Source organism: Corapipo altera, unplaced genomic scaffold, assembly GCF_003945725.1.
Source record: "Corapipo altera isolate COAL_440 unplaced genomic scaffold, ASM394572v1 268, whole genome shotgun sequence".
Taxonomy (NCBI): domain Eukaryota; kingdom Metazoa; phylum Chordata; class Aves; order Passeriformes; family Pipridae; genus Corapipo; species Corapipo altera.
In genome coordinates, this window is record NW_020884901.1 from 689,431 (window position 1) to 702,649 (window position 13,219).

The 13,219-nt window shown below is 41.8% G+C and overlaps 1 protein-coding gene across 4 annotated transcripts in view; it reads left to right on the plus strand.

Moving 5' to 3' along the window:
* The window catches only part of MAPKAP1 (mitogen-activated protein kinase associated protein 1), an 86,817-nt gene that overhangs the window by 27,488 nt on the left and 46,110 nt on the right, over positions 1 to 13,219 (plus strand). For all 4 annotated transcript variants that reach the window (XM_027650074.1, XM_027650075.1, XM_027650073.1 and 1 more), the window contains 2 exons: positions 8,493 to 8,665; positions 12,659 to 12,835. In XM_027650074.1, coding sequence (XP_027505875.1) covers positions 8,493 to 8,665; positions 12,659 to 12,835 — 350 coding nt within the window. The remainder of the gene's footprint in view (positions 1 to 8,492; positions 8,666 to 12,658; positions 12,836 to 13,219) is intronic.

The window sequence follows — 13,219 nt, forward strand, 5'->3', positions numbered from 1 at the left end:
AAATATGGAAATGTTTTATTAGCAAATGTTTCTAATGGCTGCTGTTTGCAGGAGGGTTGGATATGTCCATTTAACAGACATGCTTGTTGGGAGAAACATTCCTGAGGGAGGGAAGGTTGGGTTTTTAATTTCTCACAAGATAGTCTTTTAGACTATGTCTTTACTCTGATCCTAGTACTTGAAAAATGCTTTTAAAGCATTGGTAGTAATTATGGAGTAAGAACTCTCTTAGAGATCTGTACAAGCACCATGATATCACTAATCAAAGAGTTCTTGTTTTGTAGTTAAACATTAAATGTAAATGAAGTGATAATTGGTTTATTCTTGATCCAATATAAATTTATATTTTATTAAATTATTTTTTATTTATTTAAGATTCTATTTAATTTCCCCACTCAGAATTTCTAAAGATAGTATAAAGGTCAGGTTTTTTCCATGTAAATTTTTTTATTTCCCTATCTGAAACAAATAGGGAAAAAAAAATCTCATTAGCTTCTTAATACTAGTACTGCTTGCATTGAAGAACTTTGATTTACTAACAAGAACAGTTTCTGAGCAATTTGTGGAGATTGAGTTTATGAATTTATCATACCTCAGGCTGCTATGGACCTAAATCCTGGGGGAAAAAAAAATGTTGAAAACACTTTATGTCAGAAAGTGTCCTGCATCAATTAAAGTTGCTTGAACCACGTGCAATATTTTAGGGGCAAAAGCCTCCTGAGGTTAAACTCTCTCAGTGCTTTCACAGGTCCCCCGAGTGCCACGGGGCTGTTGAGGCTGGAGAGGGAGATCTGTTCTTAAGCAGCTGTTTGTGCTGGATCCAGCACCACCTCAGTGTCAGTCTAACAGCTGAAAAGTCTCAGTGTTGTTAGTCCTGCACTTCTTCCCCTCCTGTTGTGGGGTCTGCGCTGGCACAGCGGGTCCTGGCGGTCCCGGTGACATCCCCACCCCACCGGGGTGTGACCTGTTCCCTGAGCCTTGCCCAGGAATACAGATATCTTCCTGAGTACAAGGAAACTTGGGTTTAAGGGGCAAGTTTGGGGACTGATGCTGAGAAAGAACTTGCCTGATGGAGGAAATCAAATTCCGTTTCCATGAGCTGCCTGAATCTGCATCGTGTGCTGTCTCTGATGGTTTCTAAATTGAGGGGGGAAAAGCTGTTGTGATAGTGTCACTAAACACTGCAGAGCAAATTTCTATATAAAACTCTTCCTAGGTAGTAAATTCCAGTTAATAATAATTTGGAGAAAAACCTGTAGTAAAACTTGAGCATGTTAACTATTGAGAGTTTAATTTGAGCTCTGGGGGAAATGATCTATTGAGGAAGGCACAGTAAAACTGATGAGATTGCAGGCAGGTTTTACAGATGATTTTCTCTTTCTTTTAAGAATAATTGAGTCATTTTAATGATAAGCCTTGCTTGGCTTCCTTGAATGGACTGCATGTAATTAGTTGCAGCTTCAACTTTGAAATGTTTTGACAGAAAATGTATCATTTAGCACAGAAAATTTTTCTAGCATCTGCCTTTAATATTTGTTCATTTTCTGCAACACACAACTTTGCTACTTCAGGTCAAATCCCAGACACGGCTCTGTTCTCTTTGTTATCTCGATTGTTTCCTTCAGGATGAGGGAGAATAATTACACAGAACATCTTTCCCAAGCAGCTGGAGCCCCATTCCAGCTGACTGCAGCACCTGCGAGGCCGGTGGCGGTGCCGGGGGCTGCGGGGCCGTGCCAGCCCGGGCTGGCGGTGCCGGGCGTGCTCGGGCGCCGCTGCCCTTCTGTGAGCTTCAGCTGGCAACGGTGCCAGGGAATGCAAAGTGTCTGGGTTAGACTAATTAGAGGCATGATTTGTGAAACGCTGGCTATTTATTTAATTAATCACCGGCACAAAGCTATAAAACCCATATTTTAAAAATCCCTGTTAGTTTGCCATGTGGTTAATAGATTGTGGCACATTAAAAAGTGACACGGTGATGTATTAAAAATGTTCCACCTAAGGTTGGCTGATGTCCTCGAGGAACTTGAGCTGTCTGCTTTGTGCAGCAGAAGCAGAGGATTAGAGGCTGATCTGCTCAAGGATTGAATATTTCTGAAAACATTTATCTTTTGTAGAGCATCTGTTCATTAAAATAGATCGTGGCATGTTCCTTAACGCACAAATAATGTTTATGGTGTAGTTTTAATTGTAAGTTTTTGTTGCATTTTGTTATTACAAAGAATAACTCTATTCCTCAGTATTAAATTGTAATGTTTATTAGTAAGTAAAATATAAATAATTCTACTAAAGAGGCCATTCCTTCTCCTCAGTGAGGAAGGCGAGGATGGTTTGGGGTAATGAATGCATTTCTGCTGCAGCTGGAGCAGTTGCCTTCTGATCAATGTGAACGTGGGCTGTCATCCTTGAGCAGAACTGGGGCTGCACAGGCAGGGTGAGCTGGTGCCACCACAGCCAGTGGGACATCCCACCCTCTGCAGAGCAGCAATTCTAGGTCTGTGTTGGCCTTGGGTGTGCAGGGAAGGAGCGTGTGAGACAAAATGCTGTGGGAGCATGACAGGGGAGGGCCATTTGTCCTAAACCTGACACCTACATGGACATAAACACAGCCTGGGCTGTAAAGGGGATGGACCTGGGGCTTCCCCCTCCATCCAAATAGTGTTTGTTGGAAAAAAACAATACCAAGAAATCGTATTCATAGCACTCCAAGTAAACCAGTTTTAAATTCATAGAGTTTTATAAATGAATGTGTTACTATGATTGAAACGTGCTGTTACCAGCATTATGTGTCTTATTCTTTGCTCAGGACTTACATAATTTTATTAATTGTGGGAGTCAATGCCAAGCAAGAGCAGGCAGTGATTTGGGTACTTGATTATGTGGTGTGGTTATTTCTGTAAATCCTGGTTTTGAGGTGCATGTAAAGACGTGTTCAGGTGGAAGCGTGGAAGGAAACTGTCCAGCTCGGAGGTGATGTTTCTCAGCTGTGTGTTGTATAATTAACTGGTACATTAGGAGGGGGCTGGAATAAAACATGAGCATGTTAATGCAGCCTGGAGCTGGGGTTGTAGTGATCATTGCGATGCAGAGGACGCATTGCTCAGAACTGCTGCTGCCACTGCAGCCTGGGAAACATCTGGACCTTTAATTGACAAATCGTGTGGTGCTGTACAGAGCAGGCATGCTAAGTGAAGTCAACAATTTAGAATAAAAAATAATAGTGTGTTATTTACCTTGTAGTTAAATATTCATACTTTGTTATGCTTTGGATAACAGGAAATTACTGGGTTAAATTTTTATGAATAGTGACAGTGCGAATAAGATAAATTAAGTATTTAATGATGTTAATGGAATTTTACATCGTGATCTGCTAACTCTGCAGCAGAAGCTGGGATGATACAAAGGAGAATCCACTCCTCAGAAGGGAATAACTCAGAGGCTTCGTTGAGAACCTGTGAGGGCTGGCAGTGTGCTGAGCCTGCCGGGCATCAGGTGGGCACCTGCGGCGGGGCCAGGGCTGCCGTGCCCTGGTCTCACTGGGCTGTTCTCCATAAATGACTTAGGAATAACAAAAGGAACTGTGTGACCAAAACAATGAAAAACTCCAGTGCTGTTCTAACCACCTGATGAAATAAACCCCATTCCCGTTTGGCCGTGGTGGGGGACAGTGTGGTGGGTTGGAGGAGGAATGGTGTGAAACTGCCCGGGGGTTCATGTGAGCACCAAGGCTCAGCACTGGGCCTCTGAGTATTCAGTGTGCAACTGGACAGGCATCTTCCCCCAGCCTGTTACAAATCAAATGCCCAGGCTGTGCCATTGCTGTTCCCCATGTGTCCTGCCCGTGTGTTGTGTTGTACCCCACACCTCAGGCTGTGCCTGTCCTGTTGTACCCCACACCTCAGGCTGTGCCTGTCCTGTTGTACCCCACACCCACGTGTTGTACCCCACACCTCAGACTGTGCTGTCACCACTCCCTGGGTCTGTGCTGGGGCCGTGGGTGTGCTCAGCATCCTGCTCTGCTCCCACCTGTCTGCTCAGAGCCGTGTGCCAGCGGGTCTGGAATATTGTGCCTCGTTCTGAGGGTTTCTGCCACGTACTTACTGAAGGCTTTTAAGGTATTTGATCATCCAAACTTAAAAAAATTTTTCATCTTTTCTTTTAGATGACCCTTCTTTGTCTACTCAGCCTCTCTAAAGCTGTTTTGCTTATGACTTAATTATGAGTTAATATGACTGACTGTTTTATTTCCACTTTTTTTGGTAAAGAAATAATTGGTCTAAATTTTTTAATTTTTTTTCAAGTCAAAAGATTAGAAAATGATGCTTTTCAGTTGTCATCTTAGAAAAATATGGTCCCTTGCATTGCTATAAACATCCATGCTCAGATCCATTAGAACTTTTGTATGTGTGGTAAATGCTGAGTTAATATATTTCTATTTTTCTCCTTCATATATTTCCTGTATGTTGATTAAATACATATGTAAGTTATGTTCAGAAAGTGATTGCTGGATCACAGAGTGTGTTAAATACCCTGTCACCTAAACCAAAAAACATTTCACTGAGTTTAAAAGTGAGAAGACATTTTGCATTTGGGAAAGGAGAAGCATTTGTTTCCATTTTGTGCAGTGTTTAGTGTTGTTTGCTGGGAGGTGAGTCAATGACTTGAATTAATTATAATTACTGAAGAGACGTATACTGATTGAGCAAATAAAGTAGTAAGCTCATTCGTGCCAAGGCCATCTAATTAAATGCTAACTTTGGATAAGCTAGATGTGCATGAAAGATTAATTTTAAGAGGTTTTTATGACTCCCACTAAATAATGATTCAGTAAAATCTTTGCATTATATCATTAGAACATCTAATCTTAAAGTGATATAACATTTAGTCATGGAACTCTATTGTGCAGGAAGAGGCAGTAAATTATTAGTGTTGAAAATCAATCACTTTTCTCTCAGAAATGTTTATGGACTTTGTTTTAATATTGTGCCGTGGTGTGTGGTGAAGCAGAGCAGAAGTGAGAAGGACACAGCACACACAGTTGTGCTCCCTGCTCTGCAGGTACTTCAGAACTATGTTTAGGAGTAAGTTATCCTGGGAATGGACAGTGGTCACACAATATACATCAGGTAAACACCATCTGGTATGGGAGGGAGGGATACGTTCCCTCATGGACTTTGATTAAAAGGTGATTTCAAATCTTAGAAGGATATTTTGAGTTAAAAGAATTGATAGAGTTTAAATATTTATTTTTGTTTAAATTTAACATACTGTAGGAGAGCATCAAGGAAACTTAAAAGAATCCATCAATAAAAATACTTGAAAAATTTTCTATGATTTATAGTACATTTTCAGTATATCCAGTTACTCCTCACTTCCTTGAAGGACTGGTGGGATATAACATTTCTAACAATAAAAGCTTAATGGAATCAGATTTGTGATTTCCTAGAAAATTAACGAGATATTTTGTCAATTTTATTCCAGACTTCATTTGTCAGAATATACAGTGTCCAGTGACAAGCTAAAAGAATTTTTTGACAAATTAACTGTGCCACAGGTGACAGATCAGGAAAATGTTAATTTAACAGCCCCTTTATGCTTCCCAGATTTATTGGAGGCTATTAAGGAAACTCCAAATGGTAAGGCCCCTGGCCCTGAATAGATTTTCCATTGAATTTTATACTGGATCTATTAATAAAGTTTGATCCTGCCTCTTTGAATATCAGTAATTGTCCTTTATCTTCTGGATCTCTTCAGCATTTCCATTTGGAATATAGTTTTTAGTTGGAAGCAGAAAGTGATTATGGTTGTAGCAGTGCCTGTGGTCTGGTCTGAGTGACTCCTCCTGGAGAGGAGACTCCAGCCCTGTGTAAAACCCACGAGTTATCACTGGTAAAATCCAGCGTGGCTCGGTCTGACTCCTGGCCACAGAGACTAATCACTGTGTCCCTGGATCCAGAGCCACCACCTCCCAGCCCTCACCTCGTGGGCTCTGAGCAGATCAGTAATTGAGCTCTGAGGGACCTCCTGCACAATTAATGTTTTGCAGGACGGACTGAGGATATGGATTTGCTCTGTCCCAGAGACAGGGACCTGGTGGGTTGGATTTATTATGTATTTCTGAACAAATATCACCAATTTGCAATAAACACAGTGGAGGTTTCCTCCAGACCACCTTGGTATGGGATGATCAGTGTCAGCCTGACTCTCATGTTCATACCAGTGTTTCCCACCCAATGTGACAATGGACTGCTAGAAAGTCTAATTGGCTTCACATCTCAGGTTTCAGCCTCTCTAATACCTCATGGCAATCTACTTTACAGACCTTTAATTAATAAAAATATTTCACCTTTTTAAAGCTCTTGAGTATAGCAGTGGTGCCTTGAGCCACCTCCCAGACCTGCTCTGTTGGGATTGCTCCCCTTGCTCGAAGGGTGGTTGGAATCCTCAGAGGTGTATGAGTTTAAGTCACCTGTCATTTTGGTGTTCCTGTTGAGTGTTTGTGAGTAAAAGAAAAGGATGACTCTAATGGAGGAGGTAGAGGAGATTTAGAGATGAGGAAGAACAAGGAAAAGTTTAGTTAAAAACAGGAAACACGAAGTACCACATGGTGTGGGGCAAAGGAGAGAGGCAGCCCAGGGAGAGTTACTGTGGGGTTTGTGATAGCTGCAGACCAAGGTCCTGAACAGGGTTATTTTATAAATACATGGATTGGATTATTAGTTCATGGAACAGCCGTCTGTGCAGTGGCTGATGGATAATCTTTGGTTGTTAGATCCAGTTCCTGCCTCGTTTGTCTGTTCCCTGGCTTGACACTGGGTGTGTCAGTTGTAGCCTTGGCATCAACTCTCACATCTGGTTGTCCATTTTTCTTGGATTTTCCATTGTCAGGACCCAGCATTACTTACAATTCTGCCCTCCTTGGATTTATATGTGTAGCTGACTTGGCATGCCAAGGAGTCCCATTAGTTTCCTGGGTAACTGTTACTCCTTCCCGTGCCAATCCATTGCAGCCCCAGCTCTCCTGTTCTGGTGTCTGTGCTCAGCACCACAGTGTCACCAACACAGCCTCGTGTGCAGCCCTGGGTGGTGCCTGCACCTGGGCAAAGACAGGCAGTTCATTACCTGGTACCAGTTTAGTTACTCTTCAAAAAGGTCCTGGAAGTAGAAAAGCAAGAGAGATTGCGAGGAAGAAACCCACCCTTATGTTTTTTGGCAGCTGTAGCTCTGTTGTGTTCATGATTTCAGAAGACCATGGGTGGTGTCCCAGAGGGTCCTGGGCACACAAGCTCTCCCAAAGGCTTGTTAAGATTTATCCAAACAAAGTAAAGGAATGTCCCATATTCTATTACAAACCTAATCCCTCCTTTGAATGAGCAAAACCAGTTTCCTCTTACCCTAAAACATGGGAAGAGGAGGTATCTGCACTATAAAAATGCTTTCTTAAAAAACAAATTCATTATATTGGAATGGATTTTAATAATACTTTTAGCTATGCCAGTATGAATAACTTGAATCTTTAAATTCCTATTACTTCTCTAATTTATAATCACACTGAAGGATCAAATGGTTTTTAACAATATATTGAAATTAGCACATGGCATTTAACTCCCTGTTTTATGCTCTCATTATAGATTTATAGCACTGAATCCTTTTATTCTGTTACTTAGAATTCAAAGTGATTAATTCAAGAAACACTTTCTCCTCTCAAGGCCCTTGTATGTATGGAGAGAGATGGAGATAGAGTTACTTTGGGTGCTTTGGAAGAAGGGATCAGAATGTGCAATCTTTTGTCTGTTTAAAAGATTTCTGGGTTAAAGCTGCAGTCCTACCTGCAGTGGATTAAATGTTTTTTTCTTGTAAGACAAACTTTATAGATCTCTCTGTTGCTGTGTATTTTATGGTTTATTTAACTGTCAATCTCCACAGTGCCAAATAGATTTTTTTAATGCATTAAGTTCCAATAAACCCCAGTATTAATTTATTCTTCTTGGTTGTCTTCAAACAGCTCAGAACAGTTCAGGCTCAGTTGTATGTGAGATTTTGTTCTTCTCTTGGCAAGCCATGGTCAAACCTTGATAACTGGGTAGTTCTGCTCCCTCCAGAGGGCTGAGAGCTTCTCAAGTAGTGGGGGAGAACTGCAGAAAAGAGCAGAAATGTAGAAACAAGGGTAGTGCAGTTTGGAAGTCTTAGGTTGGCTTGATGGGACTTCCTCCCCATCCTGCAAGTATTTGGGGTTTTTGGATCCTGCGGGAACATGGGATCCTGCAGTGAAGTTCAGGCTCTTTATGAAAATCTGTGAAATCATGGCCAAATATTTCATGTCCTTTTTACAGATAAACAGCAGGGAAAGAATTGGAATTTAAATGTTCAAGCTTCTTCCATTTTCAAGCCTCAGTAGCGTATTTTAGTTTTCCTGCTGAGGAGAGTTCCCTCTGCCCAGATTTTGTATTAACTCTGTCACACTTTTCTAATGAAATACACTCTCTCAACAGGGCCATGTTGGTACAACGGCAACCAAAAAAATTGATGTCTACCTCCCACTGCACACAAGCCAAGACAAGCTGCAGCCCATGACAGTGGTGACCATCGCCAACGCCAAAGTGCACGACCTGATCGGGCTCATCTGCTGGCAATATACAAGTGAGGGACGGGAACCCAAACTGAAGTAATGCTCTTTCTTTACTACCTCTTTACCTCTGAATTTCTCCTCTGCAGCCTTTTTGCATGATGAAATGGATTTCATGTCAGTGTTTTGATAGCTAAGTCTTAGAGAGAGCACCTTCACGTTTGTCGGTGTTTCCCTTTGAGCAGCACACGGGCACCTCCAGCCATGGCTCTTTGATTGGATCTGTAAATGAATCATAACTTCAAAACTATGGAAAAATAATGCAAACCTTCTGTCTTTTGTTATCACAGAGGCATTTGTTATTTCATGTCCCATCTATTTTTGGGTAGTGTTCTTAATGGCTGAGATCACCAGATGTCAAACACAATCCAGAACTCCTCTGTAAGTCCCTTTGCTGTGCTGGAGCACTGTTGGTGTTTAGTGAGAGCTGTTCCTTTATCCTGGCAGGTGACATGAGATGCATAAACAGGTTCTTCAGAGCCCCTCACCTGAGCAGCTTTTGTTTTAAAACAGTTCTGTAAGATACTTCTGCTTTTGCTGGGTCATAGAATATAAAATAAGAACTTAGAATAGTTTAGAGTTCTCAGAAGCAGTTGCTGGCAGGGGTATCCCTGGTGCAAAGGAGGTTGATGGTTTTGTTTGGATTTTTCTCTATGAGACAAATTTCAATTTGTTTTTGTTCCTGGAATATTGGATGAATGGGGTGGGTCCTGAATTTTACAGTTTGCTCTTTTAGCATTTTTCAGGAGCACTGGAGACCTCAGTAGTCTTATCTGCTGTTGTAGCACAGCTGTGAAGAGATAGGGAGGTGCTGGGAGGTTGCTTGAGCTCCCATCAGGATTTGGTGATTTCTGTTCCATAGATACAAGGCACACAGGAAAGAGCCCCTCTGGAAAACAGTTTCATGAATATTGTTGCTTTGGATATAGGTTTTCCCTTAGATCTTCTCAACAGACAGATGAGATGTTTCTGAGGTTAAACACTTTGGTTTGATCTGTTATTTTTTTTACACTGGAAAAGAAATATAAAAGTATTTGCAGACAGTGCCATTTAATTTGCTGTTATTAATTTCTGTTCATTATATCTTAAGTTCAAAAGACTGTCCTTTAGGTATGATTAGGTTATTTTTTAATGAGTAAGACAACACTAATGTCAGTCTTTGGACACACACATATTTTTCAGGAGCACAGCACACCTCAGACAGAACATGAGGAGAGTGTTCCATGAACCATCACTGCCCACAGCAAAAGGCAGCAGTGGGAGGAAAAGAATTTCACTGTCTGCCTTGAAGGATAAGATGTTATGATGTGTCAAAGAGTGATCATGAGCAAGGAGGCTGTCCAATGTAATCAAATTCAGGGCAGATAGAATAAAATAAATAATGGAGGCGTGAGTTCCCCAGAGCACGTGTTAGACACAGCAGCAGTGGAGAATCTGGGGACAAATGCTCAGATTAAGGGGCAGAGCCTTGAGATTCCAAGTAGTTTGTTTTCTTGTAGGTTCTTAATTATTTCTCACGTCTCCATCATCTTTTTTTAGCATTGCTGACTGCCACTCCTGGAGCAAGGATTGATTTAACTATAACCTAATTCTCATATTCCAAGTAAGGAAAGAGCTCATGTAGGGTGCCCATTCTACACTGGCCATTTGTTCCTGATTCAGTCAGGTGAGAGTGTAAAAAGACAAAGTGGGGATCATTGTGACACTGCACTGAAATACATACAGAGAATGCCTGAGAAATGGTGTACAAGGCATGTGGAGTGACAGCTATACCTACTAGTGATGCTGTGTGAGAGTAGAGAGGAGATTGTAGACTTTGTAATTAAAAAAACAACCCCTCTGTCTTTAAGAAAATAATTTATTACTGCTTAATTCTTTTCCCTAAAAGGTCTGAAGTGAGTGAGCACTGGTTGACAGCTTTGAGAGCATTCTGTATTCAATTAGGCTGCCTTTTTTATTATAATTGTATTATATTTGTCTGTATTCAGTCTCGATACAAGGAACCACTGACAGTGTTAGCAACCCTGCCCCTGGCCTCTTATACATGAACTTGGGTTCATGGACCTTTCTCTTGCCAGCCCCTAACAGATATGCTGGAATGATTCTACCTGCAAAAAAAGAAACCAAATCTCCTTCTAGGAAGAGATCAATAGTGAGATGCACAATTCAAATACAGTTGCTATTTTTAGATGCTGTTGCATCTCTCAATTGTTGTGCTCAGCTTGTTCCTGACTTTGATCTCAGCCTGATGGAGGTTCAAGGTGCAGAAGTTTTACCCACTGGACTTCAGTTTTTCAACCATTTGTGACAATATCTGTGTTAATGTTCAGGAGCCCAGCCCACCACTGAAGACATTTGTAACGCCTTTATTTTATGGGATTTAACTGACAATGTCTCCCATGGCAGGGGATGGAAGGAGATGAGCTTTAAGTTCCCTTCCAGCTCAAACTGTGATCTGATTCTATGATTCATAGAAATCTAACTAGAATAAGAGAAAGATCCAAAAATCATGCCAGGCATTTCCCATTACAGAGTGGAATCTGATGTATATGAGTTATTGTGGCCTTTTTTTTGGCTTGTCCCTACAGGCCTGGCCACGGCGCAGACACACGGCGCCAGGCTGTGGCTCCAAGCCCAGTGCTTCCCAATTCTCTCCCAGCACTGCCTTTTACCCATTCCTCCAAAAGTTTCTTTAGCACTCTAGAAGTCAAAAATTAATTCTGCATCAGTGTTCCAGGTCTTCATAACAGTCCAGAAGCTCAGGAAAGTTTCTTCACTAGTATCTCAGAATTTTCAAAATTCAGAGTAATGAATGTTGCTGAAATACCTTTTTGTTAGCAAATTTGCAGCTTACATTAACAGCAATGCATCATTATTCCCTGTTTTCCATAATAAATGTCTTAGTCATGACAAGGTGCCTATAGATCACCTGGACTAAGCACTCTCAATAAAGCACAGTTGCAACCAAAGGTTTGTGAATTAATTGAGAAAACTGCAAATCAGGTAGTCAGTGAAATAATTCATTGTCACATCCAATCAATAAACTTTGTAAATCAACTCATTTAATTCAAAAAATGATCTATATAGATCAAGCGACCAATTAAACAATTAGCATACACTTTACAATTAATTAATTTAAGCATCAATCATGCAATTAAAACTCTGAATTTAAACTGCAGAGTTTAGAAATGCACTGCCACGTGCACCTCCAGCCCTTCTGCATGGCTGGGGAAAGGCCTGAGTGTTGGCAAGTTTACAGTTAGAAAGAATATTTATTTTTGGGTCAATAATTTAAATTGAAGTGACAGTTGAAATAGATTTCAATGTTAGGAAATTATGATTAATACCTGTTTGATAGCTACAGATAGTTGTTTCCCTGTGGGCTTTTCATCTGTGTAAAGAAAGAGGCTCAGCTCTTTATTTCCCACACTGTATTTGTTACAACTTTCTGTGTTAGTTAGTCCTGCTTGTTGGTCTTTATTAATTCTTAACTGCCATTAGTGACTGGACTTCTTGGACACTTAGAAAAGGTAACTTTTCTGCTAATCATTGTTGCTGGGTTGGACAGATTCTTTACTTTTCCCATGGTTCATGACCCTGTTTACCTGAGAGCACTCTCTGCCTTTCCAGCCTACAGACCCTAAACTTTCACAGTTGTTTGATCTGTGAAAAATCACAGACTGTTTGTTCACCTTTAGTTCTGAAATGTAGTCATCATGTAAATAAATAAATTTTAACAAATGGAGAAATACGACTCCCAGCTTTATGAAGTCATGAAACTTTTATGGACTTTAGTGTATTTTAATCACTGTCAGGTCTTGCTTGTAGTGCAGTTAATGATGAAGGCTGACTACTTTTGCTATAACTCACATGGCAGCAAGATGTGTTGGGACTTTTGGGCCACGTTCTGTGGGTGTCATCAGTGTCTGTTCAGGGTGTTCCTCCCGTGCAGGTGCCTCTGCCCAGTGTTGGGTGCTCGGTGGCTGCCCTGGGCTGGGGGTCCCGACTGACCCTGCTCTGTGTGTGTTGCAGTGACAACGTCAATGCCTATTGCCTGCACATCGCCGAGGACGACGGGGAGGTCGACACGGATTTCCCCCCCTTGGATTCCAACGAGCCCATTCACAAGTTTGGGTTCAGCACCCTGGCGCTGGTGGAGAAGTACTCGTCGCCCGGGCTGGCGGCCAAGCAGTCGCTCTTCGTGCGCATGTGAGTGCGGGACGGGCTGGGACTGCTCTGCCCCGGGACACTCCAGCCTGGGCTCTGCTCTGCCTTCCCTCACCTGGGGTGACCAAAATTCGGGGGCTGCCTGTGTGGGGGTGCTCTGCAGGCGATGCCCAGCTCCACAGGTGATGTCCCTCTCTGTGGGTAATGCCCCACTCTGGGCTCTGTCACCAGGCAGGTGGAAAATCAAACGTGGCTGGCACAGCTCAGGTGAGACCCTCACAGTGAGTCTGAGACAGCAGAGAAGAAAATCAGCCCCTCTGCATGTGATCAGTGGAGAACATTGAGCTGTTGCACTCCCACTAGAAAATATTTGGAATTTGCACAATATCTGAGTTCATAATCTTCATTTTGCTCCAGCCGTGCTGC